This window comes from Diadema setosum, chromosome 5 (assembly GCF_964275005.1).
Source record: "Diadema setosum chromosome 5, eeDiaSeto1, whole genome shotgun sequence".
Lineage (NCBI taxonomy): Eukaryota > Metazoa > Echinodermata > Echinoidea > Diadematoida > Diadematidae > Diadema > Diadema setosum.
The window spans coordinates 14,076,899-14,104,566 of NC_092689.1; the positions used below are offsets into that span (position 1 = coordinate 14,076,899).

General features: G+C 38.6%; 1 protein-coding gene across 1 annotated transcript; it reads right to left on the minus strand.

Moving 5' to 3' along the window:
* Positions 1 to 1,070: 1,070 nt before the first annotated feature.
* LOC140229114 (rab-like protein 2A) lies at positions 1,071 to 26,407 on the minus strand. Its single transcript, XM_072309380.1, has 8 exons — positions 26,301 to 26,407; positions 17,614 to 17,643; positions 13,930 to 14,009; positions 7,475 to 7,554; positions 6,367 to 6,478; positions 3,706 to 3,803; positions 2,400 to 2,483; positions 1,071 to 1,419 (listed from the first exon to the last, which is right to left on the minus strand). Exons 1-8 carry the CDS (start codon positions 26,405 to 26,407, stop codon positions 1,312 to 1,314), a joined length of 699 nt encoding a protein of 232 aa, XP_072165481.1. The 3' UTR covers positions 1,071 to 1,311.
* Positions 26,408 to 27,668: the final 1,261 nt, after the last annotated feature.

The following is a 27,668-nucleotide window of genomic DNA, read 5'->3' on the forward strand; positions in this document are numbered from 1 at the left end:
TACCCTAGCCTTGCACAAGGTTTTTTGTTTGTTTGTTTGTTTGTTTTTTCTCAATATACAAGTATGGTATGATGCAAGCAATCGAAACCAAATTGAGCAAACGAAGAATCTAGATCATAATTTGTTCATATCATCCTTCAATGTTACGTTAACAAGTGTAATTCAGGAAAATATATATGTCATATGTACATATGCAACACATATCTTAAAATGTTACTGCTTACATATTGTTGTCAAGCATTTTCAGAATGCAGGTTGTGTCACACATCTAGTAAGTCATAACAACGCTTTGTTAATATTTCCTTTTCACTACACCATACAGTTCAAACGTATTTTAGGCCTTGGGAACTATTGATGTCTAAGACAAGTCCTTCAAGAGTGTGAATCATAAACACCTCACTAAGAGTTATCTATCACTTCTACAATACTTTTATGCAATGAAGAATGACAGTCTTCATATCGCATTTGAGCAAGTAATCTTGGCTTTAGGCAGCAGCACTCCAAGAACCAACCAACCAACCGACCGACCAACTATAAACATTGCATTTGAGGTACATTTTCCTCTTTCAACCTCTTACTGCATTGATAAGAAAGCTCAGCTGAATAAGCTGAGCCCTCTCCTGCATTGGTTTTGACTTTAAAAAAAAAAGGTATGCTTCTACACCCACACTATTCCCTCATCATATATCTTTTAGAAAGGGCATGTTGATCCCAATTTCAATATTCCTTTGTCAAATTTACTCAGACTAGACAAACCCAGGCCAAAGGCAAAGTGGAAAGATTCTCCTAACAAGGAGCACACTTCCTTTAAAAGAAAAAAAATAAATAAACGGACGAGACAAATATTATCACAATTCTGTTTATCGGTAGAGACATTTTCAATCTCGAACATCTTTGAAAGGCGGGAACATTTCAATGCCGTCAATGTGACAATGCCAGTCACGAATCACGAAGCTGAACATTTTATGATAAATAGCATCGACAAAAATAGAAGAAATTCAAAACAAATATTACATGGTACCAAAAAAAAAAAAAAAACATGAGATGGTGAGACCAAAAAAAAAAAAAAAAAAAAAGAGAAAAAATGGATGTTGACACTTGGTTTCTTGCTGATGGTTGAGGAAAAACACTGCAGATGAAACTTTTAGTTGTTGTTGTTGTCTGGCCTTCTTCCACTGTCCTCTCGTCGAATTTCTCGCCCCACCCTGCTGCTGTGGCAATACAGCATCTCGTGAAAAAAAAAAACAGGCATGGGATGGCCCAAAGAGTCCAATTCTTTGCAGGGCTTCTCTCCGCCGACGCCTATCGTCGTCATGACGACGTGGAGGGAGCATCGTTGGCACTTCCGTTCTCCTTGCCCTCTGAGTTTGTGGCTGAATCCAGGCCGCTGTCTGGCGAGAGTTTGAGGTCCTCCATTCCCTGTACCAATCAATGACAGAATGACAGACAGAGAGACAGCCTAAAATGACATGTGAACAGATATACATACAAAAGTTTTATAAGCTTGCAACTTCTGCCTTCCTAACCTAAGCCCTTTAAGAAGGAAAACACACACACACACACACAATACTGTGTAAGCTGTAATTTTTGCTAACAGATATTTTTGCGAATGAGGTCTTGCGAGATGTTGTTTCTGCGAACTGACTCCGAAGCTATCATAAGTACACTATGATCCAAGCACATGGCGACATTTTCATGTCATCTTGTTAAATTTGCGGTCCAACAATGATTCACGAATTCGCAAAAATTAAACCCGTGCAAAGATAACAGCTTGTGCAGTAGTTGAGGGTCGAAAGGAAGTATATAAAGGTAATCTCAGAATCAAATACACTACCAAAAAAATAGTAGTGTATGACATTTGAAATAGTAATTGTCATGTGAAATTCTGCTACTGAAATCCTAGCATCTTATTGGCGGAGAGCAAATCAGAAAATCAGAAAATCAGAAAAAAATATCTGACGAAAATGCTTCATGAAATGCCCCCTGGGCTTTCTCTGAACAGAGGAGGAAAGAGGGCTAATTTTTTGACTTTCGATTCCAAAAGAGTGAGTTTCCAGTGAACATGGGTACATAAAAGAGGATATATGGTACCTGATTTGAAGGAAAATATTTACAAAGAAACCAAAAGTGTCTATAAAATTATCAAAACTAGAGTCAATTCTTTGCCTTGGAGATGGGTGGAGTGAATAAAGGATATCTAATTAAATAAAGAAATGACCTCAAATTTGCACTTTGCAAATCACACCAGTGTTGTGGACAGAGTATGCACATCATCTATACATAATTACAAGTGCCTGTTCTTGGGTCAGTGTGTACATCACGCGTAAATATGCACTATGCAAGAAACGGAAGACAAAACACAAAGAGAAATGGAAGGACTGTAAATTGGCTCAAGTTACCTCGAGCTCCTGCATGATCTCGTCCATGAAGTCTGTCGGGTTCTCCTTGTAAGACACAGCTACTTTGATGGCTTCACGGAAAAGCTGTAGGAGTCAAAGGTGAAACACGACCATCTCTGTTACCATGTGCAAAGGACTTGTGAATTTTTTGAAGAGCAGTCGATATTCATTGCTAGTGATAATAGATGGTTAATGATAACGATAATATGACATGAAAACTTGTAATGTGCTGGTATCCATCGTGAACAGATGATCATGGCGCAAAGAAAGGCGGATAAGATATCTATGAAGATAGATATGAGAAGAGGAAAAAAGGAAACATTTACAATTGTACAAAAATGCCTCTCTAAACAACCAAGTGTTGAGTGAAATCTTAAAAGTTACTAGGAGCGCACAGATTCATGTATTGTGGGAGTTCATTCGATAGGAATAGACCAGGATAATAGTAATGATCCATCAGTCCAAGAAGTATTGAGTTTGTGGCACAGCAAACAGAGATGAGTCTGACGACGTGAGGCTCTTATATTGATAATGTTAAGGTCTCATTTATCCAGGGTAGCCTCTTCAGTATTGCCACTGCTCTACCAGAGGGCCAAGCCATGATCATTACTCTAGCGTTGCCAGGTACCAACACCTGGGTCGAGAGGGACATTGTGGGTAAAAACATCTTGTCCAAGGATGTAAGCACTTGGCGGGAATCGAACTCGGGTCCTCCAAATGGGAGTTGGGAGTCGCATCCATTATGCCACAGCGTCCCCAACTACATGTAGTCCTAGAGGGACTGTATGAGATTATCAAGTGGATATCTCCTTGAGAGTCTCCACCTCTGCCAAAATGAAGGCATAGAGAACTCAATGGAAGGGCATGCATGCATGTGTGTGTGTGTGAGTGTGTGTGTGTGTGTATGATTACAGGGGAATATGTTGAGAGGATAAACACTAATTTTCACAGATTTATTGGCTATAATTCACAAAGGTTGTGTTTTTTTTTTTTTTGTTTTTTTTTTTTTTGTTTTTTTTAAATCAAATCCATGGTTTAGATTTAGTCCAGGGCCTAAAACATACCCAAACATATTCCAAAATTGAATGTCTGCTTGCATTACACAATCTACCACGCACATTTACACAGACAAAATTTGCATGATTCACAGACTAAATTTGAACTACCCTTGTGAAAATGGGCCATTAAGACCACTTGTTCAAATTAAGAGTTTGACCAGGAACGGCACTTCTTGCAGCTATATTAACACTCATTTGGTAAGAGGAAACACAGATCTGTTAGGTAAGAGGCTGCAAATCTAACTCACCTTCACGACATTGGTGCCATCCGCCGCTGACACAAAGAAGAAAGGTAGACTATGCTTCTTGGAGAAGTTGAAGTTCTTCTGCGTGATCTTGTAGTCAACTGTGGTTGAAGAGATAAGTACGGATGGGATCGTAGTACATGTACTGCTTAAAAATGAGATTCCAAAGTTCACCACATGCCATCCTAAAATTCTACCCTTTGATGACATCCCAATGAAGGATTTTAAAATTGAACAGAGTCACACGTATTTACAGAAAAACAACTGCAGCATTCAGTTTTACTTGGCTGCCTCTGCCTTCTCAAACAACAGCTGCAGTCCCTTACAAGTATGGCCCTCTACTGTAAAAGTGGAAATATTCGCGGTGTTGAAATTTTCACGCATTTCGCCCAACCAGAAACTAGCGCGAAAATAAAAGCACACAAATATTTTTGCTTGCCATATGTTCCTGTGCGTGCTGTCTTGATTCCGTGGAATTAAACGCGAAAATATCCACTTTTACAGTATTTGCATCTAGATGAGGTTGATTTATCTTGACCTTTGACCTCAATGATTGACCTTCACCCCTTTTTGAATACAGCATGGGCTAGGAAATTACATCTTTATCCAGAATTCAGATCCACTGACTTGACCAAAAATCAAATTAAGTGCTGGTAGATCTGAAGTAGCATACCTACATTAATTAATAAGAAGACCTGCCAAAGGGGGTTTTCTTCCCCCCCCCCCCCCTCCCCTTTTTCTTTTAATCGTGTAAGGGAAATCTGGGACAGGACAGATGAACAGACAAGAAAACAAAGTGCCTCTGGCTTCCTTTGGGGACCAGTTCTCAGCACTTGCCCTTTCCAAATGTGCATTAGTGATTCAAAGGCTGAAAATGACGTCAGGTTTTGCTCATATTTCCGTCATCCTGGGTGATTACGAGAATACGGCATGTTTTCCTTCTAGTTTTATAAAAAAAGGGACATTTTCCGCTTTGCTTTAATTGTGCAGAAGCCCTTGAAGTCAAACCAAACTGATAATTATATGGGAGAGGTCACTGAAATCCTAACAATTAGTAGGTGTCTGCCTTCTTTCCAGCTTCCTTCAGAAATTTTCCCCTCTTTGCTAATCTGACAAGTTACCTTGGGTACTGTATATGCCATATCATCGCTGGAGCAACAAGACCTCATATCGACAAAATGTCAAATGTTCAGGGGAGCAAAAAAAAAAAAAAAAAAAAAGAACATGGCAGCCAAAGCACTATATCAAATGAGAAAGCCTTTTTTTTTTTTTTGACATGCCGTGGTGGCTTCATTTTTTAGGTAAAACAGGTAAGATTTGGACAGGACATCACTTAACTGATTATATTACCACTAATCTAAAACAGTCATTTTCACCAAAACTTGAGAAATGAAAGAACTTTTTTGTTCTCTATTTCATGACACATCCCTAATGAATAGTAAAAGATTTTGAGATAGAGATACAGCACAAAAAACCATGAATGAGGTTTTGGGGACTAGATGGCTTAAAAGTGAAAGTTTTTAGTGTCACCCTCGGGCTCTGATCGCTGGTCTTCACAAGATTTTGCCCACGAAATATATATCGCTCCACTGCACTCTTTCTAGGTACAAAATCAAATGGAGGAAAAAAGGTCTACCTCTCTTTTTTGTTTTAATGTTGGACATTTTGCAAACTGCTCTTTGACCTGTGACTGTGCGATATGAGCAAATTTCCACAAAATTCATCGATTTCTTGTTGCCCTGTCATACTCTACCCTTGATAATTTAATTTGACGATCATTCAATTTATTTTCTCATTGTGGCAGAAAGAAGAAGGGCCACAAATAGACAGGCAAGCATCAAGACATCATCAGAGCAGAGGCGCTAAAATAAATGACAAATTTCATGCCAATCTACGCCTTCCAACAAGAAACTAATGAAATTTGCTTCATTGCACAGTAGCTTGGATACGAGGAGGCCCGTTATCTTTACAATATGCCTGTCATAAAGTCAAGTATTATGTCTTGGAGTAAACACTTGGGCCATCTGGTCATCATTGACTTAGAGAAATTTATGTCAATTCTGTTCGTCAACATGTGGAACTCGAATACAGTGTGGACAAAAATTAACTCTGGATCCACCGTCAGAGGGAAGGAGAAAGATATGAACTCAACTCATCTGTGGACAAAAACTCTTGAGTCCACAGGAAAAACAAAAGAGAGAGAATATACTTGGCATGGCAGCTGAGCAAACACTAAAAGATCATGCATTTTTACTGAAGAAAACAAATGTGCAGTTACAAAATGCAAGTAAATGAAAGGGAATTCAACGTTGACTTTGCATCGTGCAATACGTGGCCAACAGCTTTAACGAGTGTATGTGTACATCTCCCATTTGAAAGTAGTAGTGTCCTTACAGGCAATGGCTCACTGAGAGCTAGACAGGCATACAGTAGCTGGTGGGGATGGAGCGAGGATCGTGAGACATTACCCATACTTGCTGTTTTCACCACCACCTCTCTTTACCACTCATCACAAAATCATAGATATATATATATAATTTCATCTTATCTCAGCGCATAAGAGTAAACGCTTTTGTGTCATGCCAGACACTTAAAAACATACTTGTAATGAAAATGTTAAATGCAAGCTGAACACTATACAGAGGTAGCAATACTGGCTCTCACCATCAATTTTATTGGCAGCTAATAGGCACGGGATTTCAGATCTGTATTCCCTCAGCTCCTTGTACCACTGTGACAAGTTCTTGTAGGTGACCTTTCTTGTGACATCAAAGACCTGGCAAGAATGGCAACCAAAAAACAGTCAATTTTTTGCATTTATATTGCAATATCGATAGATCACATCGTCCTTTCTACATAGAATATGAATGCACGAACAAAACATGATTTTTTTTTTCTGCCATGGATATAGTAACAGTTATACACTGTGCTTCTCTTCCGCCTCTTCATATCAAATTGCACAACAGAATGTGCACTGACTGATGTCATTTGATGACTATTACTAGTCATCTGGGTGAATGAATGAGGGGTCGGTATCATTTGCCCATTTTTTGGTGTAGGCATGTGGATCACTTGACCGGGATAGCACCAGCCTGCTCATTGCGATGAATCAATGAAATGAATGACCAAACTATGACTGGAACGTGACTCTGGGAATCAGAGCGCGTAGACCTCATGTGGCAAGTTGCATTCTGGGATTTAAAAAAAAAAAAAAAATCTGGAGTTTCTTCATGTGCAGATAATACATACTGCACAGGGCATAAATTACAAGTTTGTTGTTGGTTTTTTTTATCAAGCTCGACTGACTTTTGCATCGAGATGCAAATCACAAGTGTTGCAGGGAATAATTTTCCATCTTGAAATTGAATAGCACTTTTAGTTGATGGTCATACATTTTGAACAAACTTGTGTACAAGTCTATGTAATGAAATTGCTATGCAAATGATATTTTGTAGAGCACTCGTACAAAAATGCATAGCAAATTGCTATGCAATACCAGGGCCCTGTTTTATGAAGAGTTAAAATTGATTTTAAAGTTGATTTCAACTGTTAGTCTATGGCAGACTGTGTGGTAAGGAAATTTAAAATCGATTTCATCTTTTGACAAAACGGGGCCCAGGAAAATTATTCCCTGTGTTGACATTTTTTTCCCCACACACAAGAATTCATTTATTTATTTTTTCTTTCTTTCTTTTTTGGCATCGTGTTGCAAATATCAATCTTCAAAGACCATTTCTTTCTGGTGTGTGTGTGAACAGGACTACAGACTCACCAGTATGCAGGCGTGCGCTTGGTGGTAATACGATGGGTGCATGCTGCTAAAGCGCTCTTGACCTGCGGTATCCCAGAAATCTGTAAGGGGTGGGACGAGAAATTTGTTCAAGTATGAATATCAACATGACTGTCAAATACAGTTTGTTCACTCATAAGTAGTCTAAGATAAGGAGCAAGCCAGAGACAAGAGCAGGGGAGAGTTCCTTTCATCATTGGGGTACTTCTCAAGGCAACAAATCCTGCCTGACAATTCAGCCAGGAGAGACGATATTAACAACATATGTTACCCTGCACCACAAAACAAACAAAAAGTCGCCAGATATGAATTTTTCGTTAAGACCATATCCTGAAAGAGCAGACTTTAAGCTTTAAAATGATGTATAACTCAAATCAAATGGACTCTTCTAACCTATTTAAATATTGGAAAGAAAGCACAAACTCAGGAAAAGTGTGAACTGAGAAAAGAGGCTCTGAAGTACAGTGTCTATTCAAGCGCATGATCTTAATCAAGCCGTGCTGGCTGTGCAATGAATCGGACCAAAAAAAAAACCAGGAAGTAAACCACTGGAGTGACGACAATGAAGAGATTATCAGATTAAATTGAAATTGAGCATGTCTCATCAACACATTCTTTCAATGATCAATGCCAACTTTCAAAGCAGTAGCATTATCCTTTCAAAAGTTATTAGAGTAGAAAATGAAGAGTGTGTACAAGGTTTTTCAAAAATGAAAAGGGAACTCTAAAGACACACCTAATCACACTATTTTACCTAAAATGTTCGAGATAAACTGCAATAAAAAAAAACACACACACTTTCCTGCCTGTTTCATGATCCCAAATTTTAGTATAATGTACAATAAAAGAAGACTTGCTCTTTCAGAAAATATGAAAAAGTCAAGATTGCCTAGGTTGACCCATTTCACCTATTTTTATTCCTCATGCAAAATCAGTATGTGCGACTTTTTGTTCATTTTGTGATGCACGGTCACATATCTTCTCTCCTTTTCTCCCACACAACTCCTAAAAACCCATGTTAGCTCAATATCAGAGTTCAGATCATTCCTTTATAGCAACAGGAAAAAAAAAAGCCCTCACTTATACAAGGAGAGTAGAGTAAAACCTGACGTCTGATAATCAATGGGAGATTCCCATTTACTAGAGAAAATCTCACTCAATTTGATGGTGTACGCCGGGTACATGACAGGTAACATTACTAATGGTGCCATTACTGGTTGCCAGGAGAACAGAAAATGAAATTTACCCCGTACAGCATGACAGGCTCTTACATACAGCGCATCACAACTCCTAGATTCATTACGCAGTCATGTCATCCCCCCACCAATTCCCTCATCTGCTGGTGAAAAAAAAAACAACAAAACAATGATAATTGTTTGTCGAGGAGCACTCTATCCATGTATGATGAATTGCAATTTCACTCACTGACAGGGGTATGTTATCTATCAGAGTACATATATATGCATCACTTTCCGAGTTCTGTACTGGGCCACCATGATGCTGAAAACATGACAGTTTCACATAGAAAAAAAAAAGAAAAAAAGATCCCTACATCAATAGTATTCCTTTTACATCATGAATTATTTCAACCTCTCTGTGAGATGCAGTGTAGTCAAGCATACAGAACCATTCATTACAGCCACAAATGCATGGTATGAAACCAGCTATTAAAATCTCAACGACTGAAACCGTGGATTCTCGGATACCATGGCAACATGGGGCACACAGAGATATATCAACTCATAATGTACACTGCTGTAACCATACAAAGTCAATCCCATCTCATCAGCAGTTTCATGTTCGCTTTGTTTGAGAGATGACTTACACTTGTACATACGAAATACATCACTCAAAGCAAAAATCAAGTTAACAAGTGAAAATGTCATCATCATCTGAAAAAAAAAAAAAAGATTTGTAAAAGTTGCGGATTTTCACATAAAAATCAAGGAAATCATTCACAGTCATCTTGTACAATAAACAACAGAATTAAAAGACTACTTAAAATGTAAAGGATAAACCAAAGCAACAAAGGTGTAAAATCTAATTAGCTGTTGGCACTCTCTATAAAAACTTGATACAGGATATGGGTGATTTCATTACATGGGAGGGGGAAAAAAAAAGTTGGTTAAATGCAACCAAATAGAAACAATACGCCGAGTAGATTACAAGTCAACTAAAGCCTACTGGGAGAATATCCTTCTAGAGCTCGCATCACAACATCAGCCATCACCAGTGAGGCTTGGCGGAGAATGAGCTGTGGGAAGAGAGGGAGAGTTACTGTCATCTAATAATGGATGGCACAAGGGCACTGAATAATGCACGGTAATAACCACTTTGTGCCACGGTAATTTGATGCTGCACACCAATTCATCGCATGCATTTCTTTTCCCTCCCCCCTCCACCCCCCCCCCTACAATTTGTACACGTGTACCTAACTATTAAGCTCACTGCGATCAATCCCTCTTCCACGATGCATCGACTTTGAGGGGGTTTCAGACTATAATAATTCTTGTTTCTTACCATGTCTCTGAAACATGTTTCTTATCATGTAATACAGACTTGACTTGCTTGTATTCACAGACTGCGACAAGTCTCCTCACGTACAAACGATATTTCAATACAACAGGTTCTGTGTCACACACTTTATGAGCTGCCAATCCAAACACGAAACTCAGCACACAGTTACTAAAGCAAGTACCCAGTACAAGATAATCACATACATTGTATATATATGCATGAATGTACACTATGATTGATAGAGACAAGCTATACTGAACCCCTTCTCTGGGTTTTATATATCAAACTGTTCAGATTGCAAACATGCTCCCATTATCACAGAAATCTGGACTAAAAGACACACATTCTCAGACAAGAACTCGCCAAGTATGATTTCAGAAATTTAGAGCAGTGCATTTCAGAAACAAATAAAATTCTAGTTTATTTTCAATTCAAACAGGGAATTAGCAAGAAACACATTCCTTGCTTATTTGCTGTTGTTTGTTGTTGTTGTTGTTGTTGTTTTTTCTTCTTTTTCTTAATCAAACAGCTCATTTGCCAGTCTGAAACCTCCACTGAGTCTGAAACAGTGATATCCAGGATGATGCCAACTGCCAAATCTACCCAATTTGTTTTCTGGCACCTAGGTAACCATGTTTGCATCACACCACGGGTGGAAATTGCCAGGTTTGTGCAATAGCTGCATAAAAAAGCTGAATTCCATCACACACACACTGGTGGCGGAGTGTACACACCTGCATTACTGTTCAAACATTTGAAGTCATTACAAGCATATAAAACACATCTATGTGATCCTGCATAACAAAACCAACAAAATATCACCAGACATGGAACTTTAGCAAAGGGCAGATTCTGAGTTGAGCAGACAGTAAGCTTTAATTGATACAAATGGACGTTCCAATCTATCTAAATAACGCAAAGAATGTACACACTCTGGGAAAAGTATTTACTTTAAAGGAAAGAGGCTTTGAAGTTTAGAGGTTATTCATGTTTATTCATAACACTGATTCCACTGCATCAGTTCCAACATCCAGTCATAATGAAGCATGTTGTTAGAAAATTAAGGAACATGAAAAGAGGACTAATGTATCTCATGATTCTTGACATTTGACCTTCACTAAAATTCCCAAAAAAAAGTTTATCAGCTTAATGACGATCTTCAACCTCAGCAGCTGAGATTCAAATGTATGGACCTCTCACTGGGCTTCAGAAGACCAAGAAAAGCTAATGGTCATGGTAGCTGTAAAGTGTTATTCTGATGCAAACATTTGCAATGCTCTTCAACTTTAAATTCTTTTCTTCTCTTGCCATTTGAAATGCACTTTTTCATAGCCTACATAACTACTTTGCAAGTTGTAGGGAAATCATTACATGAGGCATAACACTACCCCCCCCCCCTCTCCAATCAATGTGTGTTATGGAGGAGAATGTACCCATGGCCAAAGGGAAACAGAATCAACCCACCGAATCAAGTATTTTTGGAAAAATTACACCCTCAAGTGATCACCAATCGCCTCCACATGGCACACGTTTTTAAAAAATCAATTTAATCGTGATTAGTTTCAGTACGCTGCGTACACCCGTCCTTCTTTTTGACCTTCTTAGTTCCCGTTATCACCAGGCTCTGGCACAGACAAGAGGAAAAGGATGCCCTGAAGGGAGTCCATCACGGACACCAGAGTGGATCAATAATGCAGAGCTAGAAGCACGATGCATGAGCACGCCCTGCTCTTAACGTCTGGGAATAGTCCTTAAACGGTGATCATAATTTGCCTTTAGGAGATGGTCGCTGAGTTTATTTTTTCTTCTTTTTCAGAAAGGCACATCATGCATAGGGTGTACTTCCACATACACCATACACTGTACTCTTAGTTGTGGACATAGGCAAAACATAGGCATGAGCACGCCCTGCTCTTAACATCTGGGAATAGTCCTTAAACGGTGATCATAGGTTGCCTTTAGGAGATGGTCGCTGAGTTTATTTTTTCTTCTTTTTCAGAAAGACACATCATGCATAGGGTGTACTTCCACATACACCATACACTGTACTCTTACTTGCGGACATAGGCAAAACATAGGCATGAGCACGCCCTGCTCTTAACATCCGGGAATAGCCCTTAAACGGTGATCATAGGTTGCCTTTAGGAGATGGTCGCTGAGTTTATTTTTTCTTCTTTTTCAGAAAGGCACATCATGCATCATAGGGTGTACTTCCATATACACCATACACTGTACTCTTACTTGTGGACATAGGCAAAACATAGGCATGAGCACGCCCTGCTCTTAACATCTGGGAATAGTCCTTAAACGGTGATCATAGGTTGCCTTTAGGAGATGGTCGCTGAGTTTATTTTTTCTTCTTTTTCAGAAAGGCACATCATGCATAGGGTGTACTTCCACATACACCATACACTGTACTCTTACTTGTGGACATAGGCAAAACATAGGCATTCGAGCACGCCCTGCTCTTAAAGGCATAATTTACCATTTGCAGATGAAACAAAAACCCAGCATTAGTGCTTTAAAATAGTTCTAAAATGTGAGTTAGGGATAGAAACAACCACTGTCAAAATTTGAGTTCGTATAATCGATGTTAAGTGTTGTTAAATACACAAAATGTGAACAATAGTTATAATAAGAATGTTTCCAGACTAAACCGTATACAGTTACGGTTTATTGAGAAAAACCCTGATATCTCCTTATATTTTAGGTTTTATTGCAAATATTTCATATGGTAGGATGTTTTATGATACAACAGACCTACACATATGCATCAAATATGATATCTTGAACATTTTTGAAATCACTGCTCCCAAAGGTAAACTGGACCTTTAACATCTGGGAATAGCCCTTAAACGGTGATCATAATTTGCCTTTAGGAGATGGTCGCTGAGTTTATTTTTTCTTCTTTTTCAGAAAGGCACATCATGCATAGGGTGTACTTCAACATACACCATACACTGTACTCTTTGTAGGCAAAACAAAAGCCTCTTTTCCATACTACAGACTGCATATTGTAATGGCACAAATTTTCACAGGTATTTAACATTTTTGCAAATGGAGACTTTCAAGACAATTTTTTGCAAGCGGATGAATTTGTGATTGAGAACCAAATTGACAAAATGAGAAAGAAGTGTTACATTGATCATCTTTCATGAAAAGAATTGGCATTTTCCCAACTTTGACATGTCACATCTGTGTTATGAGGGGCTACATTATTGCCAGTTGTAAAGCAAAAATCAGTCAACTCACCAAAGTCCCATAAATAAAAACAATCACAAATATTGCATGTATGCTGTATGACATCAACAGGAAATATGTTATGTGCAACCAGCATCATATTCTGGTTACAGATTGACATTAAGTCATAAATCTGACCTTGTTGTGGTTGTTGTTGTAGTTGTTTTGTTATGTTACAGCATTCTTGTTTAAGTGACATTACTTGTAAACATGTAACATATCAATATTCACATGATCGTGACAAGAAACTTATGTTTTCATGAACTTGGACTTGGTCACAGAGCAGTCCGAAAATACAATAAACACCTGTGTCTACTAACACTTCCATACTTCTTCAACGGCTTTCTATAAAACGCATAAGGCAGGAAAGTTCAGCTGATATGGACAAGTACTGTAGCCATAATCTACAGTAATTTTCTATCATTTCAGCATCACAAATCAAATAACCACAACATACATGTATATCCAAAAGAAATATTCAGGCTTACTACCCTACAAACTCCTAATTGCTGTAAGAAATGAAACTATATGTACTCACATACCTTAAGAATATAATCAAAGTCAACATCTGAAAAATATTGTACTCTATAGTCATCCAAAATACCACTTGTAAGCAGTCTGGGATTGAGGTTAAAGATGAATGGAAGAAAAATCAGAAAAAGAAATCTAGCTATACTTACCGACTACAATTTCTTTGCCACCTACTTTCGTGTTATACCTAAATAGTGTTAAAGCGAATGTGGACAGCTGCTGTGGTTGGCTGGAGGAAGGGTGGGGAAAAAATCTTGGTTAAGGAAAACAGAAAATATGGTACATTGTGTCTCCATCCCTTCAAAACGTCATCTTATCACCTCCCTCTGAACAAAGTTACAGTTATGACGTACCGACTTTACCACTGCACAAGGTTTAACCTTTACAAGGTGTAACCTTCAGGTAAAGATTCACACTCTTCCTAGCAAAGTGTATTTTTGCATTAGGATAAGGGTCAGGGTTTTTATTTGTGTGTGGAATCTATGTTTGACTTTGAGATGCAGATATTTCATGGGAGCAACTGTCGCAGTGGCAAATGTCACAGAACCGCATTATGGTGACACGACCTGCGACAAATAGGGAGTTTTCGATTGGGTGAACGAGAAGGACGTGCCGCCGAGCGCAACCGTACGTCAAGGCGTCACGTCTGTACGTTGACCCGCTGCTAAAACACATTTCGATTTCGTGACGCCGCGGCGTCACGTCTCGTGCGTGGCGTGTGCAGGAGGCAACCTGTGCCTTGCGTGCATATACTAGTATGCGGAATTTGTGACTCGTTTATGTACTTGTAATATTTATTTTGTCTTTGACTTGATGCGTATCCTGGGAGGAATTATGTGGATTTTAAAACATGATGCATGGTAAGACTACTAGGCAAATGCACTGCTGCACTAGCTAGGCCAAAAGCACCAAGATCTGTTTGCGTAAAGCATTACGTGTAAATGCATGTGTGGGACTACGGTAGGCAGTTGCAAACTGCGAAACAGTGAAAACGGACAAATAAAGTAGGTACCAGAGACTGTAGTTTGTATGTCAGCGCTGCTGCTGTGACGTATCGAGATCATAAGCTTTCATGTAATTAGAATATAAATATTCTCTCGAAAGAAAAAGGAAAACAGGTGAACTGAGCACGGATTTCCCGAGAGTCATCGTGCTCTTCCGCACGATACCCGAGAGGAGTGTGACGTCATAGCAAGGTGGGTTGAGCGCGGCGCAACCGATTTGGGTGGACGGTGATAACCGGGGTTAACGCGTTCGAAATTTGTGCGATGAGCCGAGGGTCGACACTCGCGCATGCGCAGTACGTAAAAACTACGTCATAACAGGGTGACGCCTGGCTCAACGTGCAAATCGAAAAGTCCCTAATGATTCAGTCTTATTTTCTCCATGGACTTCACTGTTAGGGTTAGGGTTGTGGCCTATCTTTTTGCAGCAGTGGCCTATATTGCTTCAATCTTTACTTGTATCTCAATATATTATTCATTTATCCATGTATCTATCCATGTGTATATCACACTGCTCAGCGGGAGTGAAGTATTGATGCTGATTATATTGTGTAACATTAGCAGCTTAGCACCTCTTGTATTATATGGTACAGCAAAATATAGAGCACATTCTACTGTATGTACTGTGGATGAGGAGGCCAAACCGTATTAAAAATACAAAAATAATTTCAATAATAACATGCCTCCAGGCAGCATGTACTAAATGGCTCTGCTTTTAATGGCTACTTAACATCTGTATGGAGCACAGAAAAGTTACAGGCATTATGATGCATTATGGCAACTGGTCGATTGTCATCGTCCCCAGTCTATGAACACTGCCCATGGCAGACCAAACATGCCACTACAAAATTAGTTCCCCTATACGACCCTCCTTCTTTCTCTGAGAACATTTGTCCTTCAAACGATAGTTGCACTTAAGAGAGATTACACCTATCTTAAGTGAAATTGATATCCCCCTGTTGTTGTCTTTATTGTTGTTTTCAGCTTTGAAGATGCCCACATAGGACAAACTTGAATTTAATCTTCATTCCAGTTAGATTCTGCTGTTTCATTAAATGTCTGTTCTTGTCTGTTGTATTCATTTTAAAAGGATGAAGACCTCTCAGCATTATACTGCTAGTGCTACTCTAGTACCTCCTCATGAAATTTGACATACTTTTCACTTGATGAAAATAAAAAGTTATGATTTCAGGAGAAGCAAACAAATACATGTACAGTACATCAGTAGATCACACACAATGCTTTTAGAGTTAATAGTACACGAGGCATAATACACAAATACAGTAGTATTAGGGAAATTGAAGTTCTCACATTTTCACTTCTTTAATCTACTCACACCATGAGCAAGATTCAAGACCCTCTAGGTAGATTAACCGCTGGTATTGGACTACAGTTGAACAAAGATTGTACCCATCAACAGTGAATAAAGCATTTGATCTTCTCTCCCAGAATATTTACCAATGGGGGGGGGGGGGGGGGGGGCAGAGACAAAGAGAATACACAACATGCACCTCATCACAAATTTGATGACTACATGCCACCACTTCATATGATAAAATCTAATTTTGATGGCAAGGGCACAGTGGTTTGAAAAAGACACAGAGGAATACTGTATAAGCTGTTATTTTCACAAGGGTTTAATTTTCGTGAATTTCACGAATCACAGTCACATCGCAAATTTAACAACACACGAAATATGTCACGTTATGCTAAAGTAACACTGCATTCGCAATGCCATTGGTGTCAATTCGCAAAAATGTCTCTGACCTCCTCATTCAAGAAAATATTGGTATGCAAAAATAGCAGCTTATACAGTACATTTTGGTATGCAATGTCTTATTCCTCATTCACAAAGCATTATTATTCTTTACTTTTCATTTCTTTTAATAGACAAGAACAAGAATGTTATGCTTCCATCAGCCAAATGAAGCGGTGTTCCACAGTATGCATATATTTCAGTTCCAATAAACTTAAAACCACATTGCAGCATTCACAATGTGTCCTATGTTTCTAACGTGAGAGGTACTTACACTGAGCTACCATATTTTGTTTTTGTTTTTTGGGTTGTTTTTTTTTTTGCATATTACAATTTTTCATCTGAAGTTGTTAGAAAAATTGCAAGTATGTCGGCAAACAAGCAAGCAAACAAGCAAACAAACAAGCAAACGAACAAAAAATTAATATTCCAATATTCTGGCGGTGTATATGATACACTGAACAATTGCAGTTTTTTCCCATTCTTTTTTTTTTTTTTTTTTTTTTTTTGGGGGGGGGGGATAGTATAAATGCCCCTTTTTGATCGAGCTGAAATGCTGAAGCTCAGTGACTGTCAGCTCTATTTCCATAGCCCAAGTTCACCTTTCATTAGGCCCATTTTCTCAGTAATTTTAAAGGATTAAAAAAATGAGAAATATGTACAACAAATAAACAGGTATGCCTTCATTTCAGGGACAAATTAAAACCTAACCAGTCCAAGAAACCACAATTCCACAGTTTAGTGCTGTATCCTTTCTATCATGATTTGGACTATTTCTTTTCAGTATTTCAAAGGGTAGATAAGAATATCATTTCATTTGAGGTCTTCAATGTTCATACTTTTTTGGCTGCACTTCATATTTATCATAATTACCAATATTTTGATGCCAATGAGTTGATATTACTTTGGGATACAGACAGCCATAAACCAAGTACATGTACACTACATTGGGGGATTTAGATTTTGTTTTATCCATTTTTTTTTTCCCAACAAGACAGAGAATATTTTGTCTGCTAATACACACAGAGTATTCTCGTGCACTACAAAGTAGACATCATTTCAGCAAAGGATACTATCCGTCCATGAGAAACCGCTCCACCAATCTAAAACAATGATAAGAGAGAGAGAGAGAGAGAGGTTAAAAATTACAAATATTCTCAAAGGAACAATAACCATGATTCTATTCCTCATAATGGAAAACCTTGATGATATTAACATCAAAAACAATTGAAGACAATATATCAGTGAACAGGCATGTCTGTACCATGGCAATTTTAGACCAGGGGAAAGTCTGACCTGAATAGAAAGAGTGGTACCAGCACGACACTGAAAATTTGATAAAAATCGGCTCTACAGTAGAGGAAGTTAGGAAATTCTAAGATTTCCTAATTTTTTGCAAAACAGTTCTTGAACAGTTGACATAAATATGTAAATGAGTGGGCTGATGTCATTAATTCACAATTTTCCATTAAACATGTGCAAGAGAAAAAAATTGATGAAAATTCATTTCTTGTGTTATATAAGTGTAGAAGATCACACTGTACATGTAATTCCTGGCTGAATAACTTTAAACAATGATCAGTCAGATATACATACCAGGATTTGAGACTGAACCGAGGTTTAATTGCATATGATGAGCTCACCCCCCCCCCCAAAAAAAAAAAGATAAACAATAAATAAATAATGAATAAATAAAATAATAATAATAAACTGGAAATTTCAAGATTCTATACTGATAGATATAAAAATAATGTAATAAGTTGTGAAGCAATAACTGACATCATTGACTGATATTAGCACATTACTGTCCTAAAAACTTTTCCAAAAATTAGTGCAAACTCGCAATTTCATAACTTCCCAATGTCTGTTCAATAATTAATCAGATTTTCACTACTGTAAAACATGATACATGTATATTCGCGGCATGAATTTTTCGCGAATTGGAGCTGACGGCCTTTTTTGCGGCATGAAATTTTCAAGAACTGCCACTGGCATTCAATGCATATAGTGTAGACAAGAACTTTTACATGCATTTTAATTTTGCGAATCTTTGCGCTCATGAAATTTGCAAAATTAAAATGCACACGAACATTCCTCGTTTTACAGTATTTTGCTCGTCAAATTTTGCTCTTTCTTTTCAGGCTAACTCTTAACTAGTCTGGGAGTCCCCTTTGACAGCACAACAAATTAAAAGACATCTGGACACATACACACAGATCAACACCCAACAATTTAACAGAAAGAGAGAGACATATTCAATCCTTAAGAAGAGTGCATAGTTTAAATGCTGCACTCACTCTCCAAAGATGACCCCATTCCCTCCTCAATCAATACTTCAGCTTGCCGCTGGGGAAAGCGCGAGTCCGCCTTCTCAGACAAGCTCAGTGAAAATGTCACAGGAAATGTAAGTGTTAAGAGAGTACAGTATTCTATTCTGTACTCTCAGAGAAAAAAAAAATATCACAGGTTCAAGCTTTTTTCTTTCTTGATAGTCCCCCCCCCCCCCCCCCATAAAAAAAAAAAGGAATTACTGTGGGTAACTAATTTACATTTAAACAACAATAATAAACCATGCGTTACCATTTAATTTTGGGGGGGGGGGAATGACTGTGGAAAAGATACATACATATGGGAAGTACAATGTTATATTTGGGGACTTGCATTTTGAAAGAACAAAATTATGGAGGAGCTTTCACTCTTTATTGGATCGTTGCTACAACAAAAAAAAAAATCTTCATTGCAATTTCTTTTTCGGCAGCTGCAACAGTCATCTGAGAAATGGAAGACACGGTGAAGTAATCAAATCAGCTGCAACGGTCATCTAAGAAATGCAAGACATAGAGAAGTAATCAAATTAACTTGAGGCATCTATGAGATACCTTTAGCATTTAGAGAAACTGAAAGAAAAATTTGAGATCCTAGTTTCTTCCTCAGTTGTAGAACTTGGATGGGGGGCTCAACTTATCAAAATATTTGACGGTCTCACTAACTGCACCCCATACTTGATATTTTGGTAACAGCCAGAGGGTGGGTGGGGGGGGGGGGGAATTTGGTGGAAAGAGAGGGGATTGGAAGGGGATTTCCAAAAAGTTGAGCAACACCTTTCAGTCCAGGCATGAATCATCCATCAATTCATTGTGCGCTCTTGGAAATGCAGGGATGTGTGAACTTGAACAAACAGTGCATGGCATTTGATAGACAGAGTTCCCAACAACCTCCGGGTATTGAAGAATAGAAATGAAAACGCTGAAATTGAATCAGTAGACACATAGAGAGAGAGAGAGGGAGAAAGATCGGCCATGTGAGGAAGGCAATGTGGAACAATGCGTGTCTCTCCATGGAAACCGCTTCCGTTTCAAATGCCTGATGCATAATGCCACCCCGACATCTGTGGAGAAGGCCACGTAATCGGCGGGAGATGAGCAGCCTTTGGTGGCATACGAGAAATTCAAGTGATAAAACTGGTCACGCACGCTCGATGATCGCCAGCATTCAAAATCACAAATGAATTTGTTCGGTGGCTCCCATTCTCATGTGCAAGGCGACATTATATCGTCATTATCAAACCATGCTGGACAAGTACTAAACACACAGTTCATTTCATGGTGCATTTATTAACATTTCTTGAACAATGAATTGAAAAGTTCATGAATGATTGCCTAATCATTATATTACAAATCCCTTTCGTCTGAGCTTTATAATAGATGGGTAATTTTGTGCAGAATATGAAGATTTTAAATAAAAATCCCATAATATGAAGGATTCTCATTAATCAAAGCCAAGTCACCTTTTTGTTTCAACGTGTTATTTCAAACAATATTATTCTTATTCTTGTACACCTGCTGTATAAAAAATTTTGCACAAACTATCAACTGCACACTGTCAAAGAAAGATTTGTGTCCTGGAGAGATTTTTATCACTGCTTCTTTACTGAAGTATAGAATTAAACAAAATAGAAAGAAAAAAACAGGAGTAGTGGTATTGCTTTTTACAACAAATCAAGTCCTCATGGTTATAGCAATTGCCAACTTACGACAATTTCTGAAGGATTTCATTCATCACTTGCATGAGCAAAAAGCGAAGGAAATGAAAATCAGAAAACAAGACTAGCCATGGACACCCACACACTTTACAGCATGAAAACAAAGAAGTTTGACCTTATGATGGTGAGCAATTATCAGCCAACTCAAGGAGAGTTCGTTCTGACATCAAACAAACAAAAATAGCTTCCGACTTCAGCATTCTTGAGACATCTTCAGATAGTCATTTGAGTAGTAATGAGACCATGAAGGTGTTTGTGTAGTATATATGTCACCTGTCAGGTACACAAATGATTGCCATGCAGTAACAAATTAGTGCTTTGATAGAAAAAAGTTTATTGCATGATGTTGCTCTACTTACAGCATACTTTGAAGGCAACATTATTTTTCTTAAGAACTGCCTATTTAAAAAAAAAAAAAAAATGTACACCTTGTCTGCTATTTCTGTACTCCATAATGTAGTAATGGGAAATACAACAAAAGTGAACAATTAATTGCAGCCCACAGTCGGCTTTAGCTGCTTCCGCCTTCTTACTCAATCATGACCTCTATATTCTGCCACACAAATGGTCGCTAATATTGTACATTGTACATACTTGATAGTTCTATTTCATTGATTTTCATGTCTTTCCCTTCGATGACTGACCTTTGACCCCTTTTGCACAAAGAAACTAACTCAATTACATTTGTTTTTACTTCTACTCCATACAACAAATACTTCCCACATAATACTCTCCTTAAGTTAACATTTCATAGAGTGGTTTCTAAATATCTCGCAAGACGTTACAAGCTGAATCCTCACCTCAACCAGTACTGTACAGTCCCTTTAAGGCTCTAGACAAAGGCATTCTTATCCAAGAACCTATGACCTTCGACCTTTCATCCCTAGCATGTCAATGAAGTAAAGTGTACATGTTTAATTTTCCTTCCTATTCTTTATTACAACCAAGGTAAAAGTTTAGTGCACTCTTAGTTAATTAGCCTATACATCTCAAAGCCTGTACATCTGCCAGCAATTCAAGAAAATCAAATAAGTATCCTAGGGTCTATTCAAAATTGTGTTGAAAACATCAGAGCATGAAAATGAAAGGACACACACATAGGCCCAAATTCACAAAGGTGGTACAAATGAAACCATGGTTTAAACCATATACGTGGACAAAAACCACGGAGCGCCAAGTGTCGCATGGAATTATTTCATTACGAAATCAGTCATTTCGTCGATGAAATGATTATTTTGTAAAAAATGACGACATTTTGTAACTAAATGAACATTTCATCCACGGCATGATAATTTCGTTAACGAAACAGTCAATTTGTAAACAAAATGACCAATTTCGTAACGAAATTCCATGCGACACTAGGCGCTCCATGGTTTTGTCTATGGTCAAAAACCATGGTTTCATTTGTACCACCTTCGTGAATTCGGGCCATAGTGTACAATCACCCCTTGGGCAGAAGCATTTTGAAAAGTAAAATGTGAAAGACACTTTAATGACACAAGACTAACATGACTGATTTCAAGTATTCATTGGAAAATATACATGATGCAGGCATTTATACTGAAAGAGTCATTTATCTTTCTTAGTGCAGCTCTACCAGTATCAACCCCTCTCACTCACAGCCCCCCCCCCCCCATCATGTGCACATATTTCTAAGTTATATCATCTCATTGCAATCATCTATTTTCACAAACTCATATTCTGCCATGAAATCATACAGTGTGTACACGTGTATGTATTGAATCTCAGCAATTGTGCAAGTTTTATAAGCTAAAACTACTTACAATGAATATAAATATGTGATGTTTGTATTCATGTTAATTTAATTTTGATATGACTTCCTTCTTCATCACAAATTATTCTCATACCATGTTACAGTAGTGATACTGTACCTGATTAAAAAGGCTGTAAAAAAAAGCACTTATGTGGCTTTTTTCTCATAATACCGTACATGTTTAAACTGCAGACAGCTACACGTAAATTAAAGTTATTTAAAGGGGGGGGGTTGTTGTTGTTGTTGTTGTTGTTGTTTTTTATGTGTTACCATGATGAAATTATTATAGGAAAAAGATATTGCAGTCTTACATTTTGGTATAATAAATGTATGGCAAAAATACATGACTGATAATAGAATTGAGCACAGCATGACATACACATACCATGTACATTTGTACTAGGAGACCCTATACCACACAGACCACTGTGGGCAGATAATTCAAGGCTTTGCCTAATGAGGCATTAATGTCATCTCTCATCCTTACCCACCCTGATCCCACAATTGAACTTTAATTCCCACTTTATTTAGGGCTTCTATACACATCTGAAATACAGGTCTACATCTTTCAAATCAGGAGGGTAAACAGTAATGCAATTTCAGCCCAAGATTTTGTAAGGAACCAGCTGGGCAGGTGTGGTAGTGTTTTGCTCACTGAAATGATTACAAATTATGGTAGTAAAGATAGTTTTGTTCTGGACTATGTTAAGCAGAGATGGAAAATAGCAATCCTTACAATACTCTATGATTCTAATTACTCTATAGATTGGGTTCCCTGGCAGCAACAGCGCTCAAAGAAAATAAAAGTTGACTATTAAGAAGCCAAGAAGGACCATACAATTCTATCTAGAACATTGTAATAATAAATCTTCATAATGCATAATAATAATAATAATAATAAACCATTTTTATAGAGCGCAAATTACATTCAAGTCTCTAAGCGCATAGTAGGAAATGATGTGCAGAGTACTAGGTCGAGATCTTACCAGTCCTTTCATAATTTCCACGCATGAACACAGCAGCAGTTGGTACATTTGTTACTCGGAAATTGTTCTGGCATTCTAATTCTAGATCTGATCAGGGGGGGTGTTTCATCAACGCTTGTCAGTGCCGACAGTTGTCGGCACTGACCAATTTCAGCAAAATCCTTGGTTTTGATTGGCTGAGATGCTCTGGTCACTGACTGTAACTATGGTGATTCAAGTTGTCAGCCCCGACAAACATTGATGAAACACCCCCCTGATGAAGATTGAGAATGCCCACTCTTTTAGCCGAGGTGTGAATGTTCTCCCAATCGAAAGTCCCATGTTCAATCTAAATCAATTCCATTCACAATTCAATCATCCCCATGGCTAGGCATGCAATCCACAATAAGATAAGGCCAGATGTGACCACTGATAGTCATGCTACATGTAGTTGGTCAACAGGATTACTGCTTGTGGTGCACGCCACAGAACTCTATGTGGCGCATGCACAGCGCACGTACGGCCCTGTTGCGTTGTGTACAGCGACAGGGCTGTATATACCGGTAGTTAGTGTTCCAGTTCTGCAGGCTGGTGCGTGGGATCTCATCTTGCGTTGGGTGTATGTGCATGTGTCGATACGTGTGTATGATGAAAGCACTTGCAGTACGCCACACCGATGCTCTAATACCAGGCCTCGAAATAGGATTTTGGAGGGGCAAGGCCATTTAGAAAAGGGCACTTTTTCCAAGAGGCCAGGGCACTGAAGTCAGTCAGAGGGGCACCAAGGCCACATTGGAAAGGGCATGTTTGGTGTTTATGAAAAAAGAAAGAAGAAAAACAAACCGAGAAAAACAAACAAACACACACACAAAGTGCAACACACAACAAAAAACTCTTCCCTACAGCTGTAACACATTCCCGATCTCCACGTTTCTATCAGGTGAAACTACATTTTTTAAAACAGGAATAAAACAACAATAGGTATTGATTGAAACTCGACACCCTTTCAGGCCAGCCAGGCTGCCATGAAACTTCAAAGCACATTCCGACAGCTGGCTGGCAAAACCACAAGGCAAAGGAATTTGCGCGCGCGTGTAGATTGCTATGATTAGTCTGTGACAGACAGTTCATGACCTCCAAGAATGCGCCAGTATGCGCGGTTTCTTCTGTTGATTGGTCTCTCTCTCTCTCCACCCCTCCCCATTCCCCAGTCTGGCACACCTTGGCATCGTGGGATTTTTCTTTTTCTTGGTGAACTTGGAGTTCACTCTTTACTACTCTATCTGAATATGCGCTGCCTAGCTAGTACATACTCGCGGCCGCTGCGCTGCGGAGGCAGTCGGGACGGTAAAAGCTGGTCGGGCGTACATGTACGTACACGTCGTCTCGTATCTCGGAAAGATACTTTGAGTTTGAATCAGCTATATCGGGACGCGAGTGAACTAAAGGTATGATATTTGAGATCAGGAAAATTGGTCAAGCTTATTAAAGAGACTTTGAGAAAGGGCATATAATACGTCATAAATAATAACTTTCATTCTAAAAGGGCACCACGGCCCCAAGAAAAAGGGCACATTTTTTTTGGCCGTAACTTTGATCAAAAAACAAAAGGCATTGCGGCCAACGAGAGGGGCACCGACGGCCATGGCCGTCGGTGGCCGTCGGTTAATTCGAGGCCTGTAATACCCTTCCCTGCGCGGTGTGATCGAGCAGACAGGGTGCTGTGCATGCATGGCACCAAACGCAACTCAACAGTCGAAAACTTTCATCCTTCATTCACGATTTTAAATTAATGGATACTGCGTTGCAGGGGATCACTAATTAACCTACTGCTGAGGGCATTTATCTACTGGACTGGCCTTGGCGAAATTATTCTGTGAAATAATGAACAAAAAAAAAATCAACAAAATATCCACCAAACGGTCTGCACAGTTGTAATACCGATTTACAGCCATTACACGCATACATACACACACACATCCACACACACAGGCAGTACACGTCAATTACAAGCCTCTCCAGCCTGCGACGGGTGGTTTGCACGAATTGCGTTGCAGGCGGACGGATGAAGGAGACATTAAAATACCGTATTTGCATATCTAATTTAATAGATATGGCTAGCTAGCTAGGGTAGGATGATCAGAAATGGAAGCTACTGACTGGTACTGTATCGCAGACATCTTCACACTCTGCACCATGATCATGGCAATTTTCTGCAAGAACATTAAAAGCAAAGCTCGATAATCCTGCAGTGGATAGCAAAGACATGCGATACCAAGCAGTGTTTGATGTGTCACAATCGCAGGGCGAGGATGGCTTTAGACTTGACATAATCACTTGTCAAACAGCGTTCCATACAAGTAATTACAACATTGAACAAGAGCAGCTTACCGGCTGCTCAGTGTGTGGTTGGCAGTGGTGGTTCATGGGATATCACCTTGGCACATGCACACAGGGAATGAGGTACTGATAATATAGGGCTTGAAAGTGCATGAATGCCACTTTATTATGAGAGACATCAAAACTAATTAAAATTTTACTGCAAGTGACTAACTAGTAACAATAACATCTCCATCTAGGACAGGTAATTAGATCCCCCAAGGTCTGAATTGGTACGAGATCTAGGCCTAGATCTAGAGTACAATTATCACGAATATAGAGAAGCGAATGACTCAATGAAATGGCAAAGCCAAGGTCTCGCCAGGGAGGTGGAAGAAAGACAAGACACGGGCCACATTTCTGCTGCAGCCTGGCTACCACACAGGCAGCAGAGCGAGAAGCAGAGTGAAGGCCGCGCCGGTAGAAAATTCTAGTGGCAGTGCAATGAAAGGGAGGATGCGTATGGGTATGGACAATGCATTTCATTCGTGATAGCGTGATTAGCAACGCACGAATGGCAACCGTTATATGTGTAGAGATTGAATTTCTTCGTCATTCTAACATGCAATGGATGAATAAAAATGGCAGAGCAATACTCACTTTGATTTACCAACAGCCGAATCTCCTAGGCATATAATCTTCACACCATTTTCGGCTAATTTACCGTCCCCTTCCGGGACTGTCGGCGACTTCGCATGGTTCGCCATCTTTACGTACGGAAATATGTTAGTAATGCATTTTGGGACAAGTCACATTGCATAATCGGAGCGCGGGTAGTATACTGGACGCAAGATGGCGCTCGACTAGAAATTGAAAACTGTATGGCTCAGTCTGGATCACTGACCTACGTAGGTCAGTGGTCTGGATATTGCTTCAGTGCCGTAAAGAGTATTACGTACAACAGAACAAAATATTGAATAAAATGCCTAATAATAATAACAATAATAATAATAATAATAATAATAATAATAATAATAATAATAATAATAATAATAATAATAATAATAATAATAAAGTAGTAATAATAATAATGATAACATAATGATGTGTGATATATGACGATGAATATATGAACATGTGATATTCTCTATATATTTTCATGGCAGGCTTATTCCTTTTTATCCTGTCAAATCGTGCATCGTATTTTAATGATTCCACGTTCAAACCAAAACTGTAAGTTTGGATGTAACTGTAACGGATGGTCAGATTTTTTTTTTCAAATTTCACTGATGTGTTCCAACATTTTTGCACTCATTGAATCCATATACAGATAGATTTCCCTTTCGTGAATGCAGCAAAAACAAAAACAAAACAATTGAATTGAATTGAAAGGGTATTTTATTAATCAATATCAATAAAATTTATTGAAACTTTATTTCATTTAATTTTTGTATTTATTTTTTTTTCTTTGCCCCCAATCAAATAATCAATAATAGCGAAAATAGAGCAAATACAGATGATTATTCAAGTGTCATCAAACTCGGTCCAAAATTCGGAGTTATGGAATCTGAAACTTCACTTGTTTTCACATAACGATAACCTTAGAATATTCAGATGAACATGTAGTTATATTAATTGAGTGAAATACAAGGTGGTGAACTTGCAGGCATATCTCGCAGGTTAAACATAACACGCAAACCTTTACTTAGTTTACCTTTCATTCAATTAAATCAAAAGGGAAACTTTTGTATCTTAGTTATTTTTCCTTGCCTCGCATCAAAAAATCAATCTATAGCTAATGGTTATGACGGGCCTATACTCCAGCAGGGATGGACAATGAGAACAGGCTCTGCCACGCGCATAGAACAACAATAGCCGAGGCGTAAACGTTTAACAGGATCGCAGACTAACAGCTCGCTAATTAGGCCCTACTTTCAGAGGAGAGGTTGCGGTTGCTCAGTCATCGACCCAAATCATAAATCATTACCGAGTATAATATTTTCTGTGGCCTCTGTCAACATGTATGAT

What these genes read in the sequence shown, in the direction of transcription:
- LOC140229114 (XM_072309380.1), bottom strand. Translation starts at nt 26,407, where the DNA reads ATGGCGAACCATGCGAAGTCGCCGACAGTCCCGGAAGGGGACGGTAAA. An exon ending in CGGTTTCTCATGGACGGATA is followed by an intron (nt 14,010 to 17,613) that starts GTATCCTTTGCT and finishes CCCTTCCTCCAG; the next exon opens with CCAACCACAGCAGCTGTCCA. An exon ending in AAGCGCACGCCTGCATACTG is followed by an intron (nt 6,479 to 7,474) that starts GTGAGTCTGTAG and finishes CATTCTTGCCAG; the next exon opens with GTCTTTGATGTCACAAGAAA.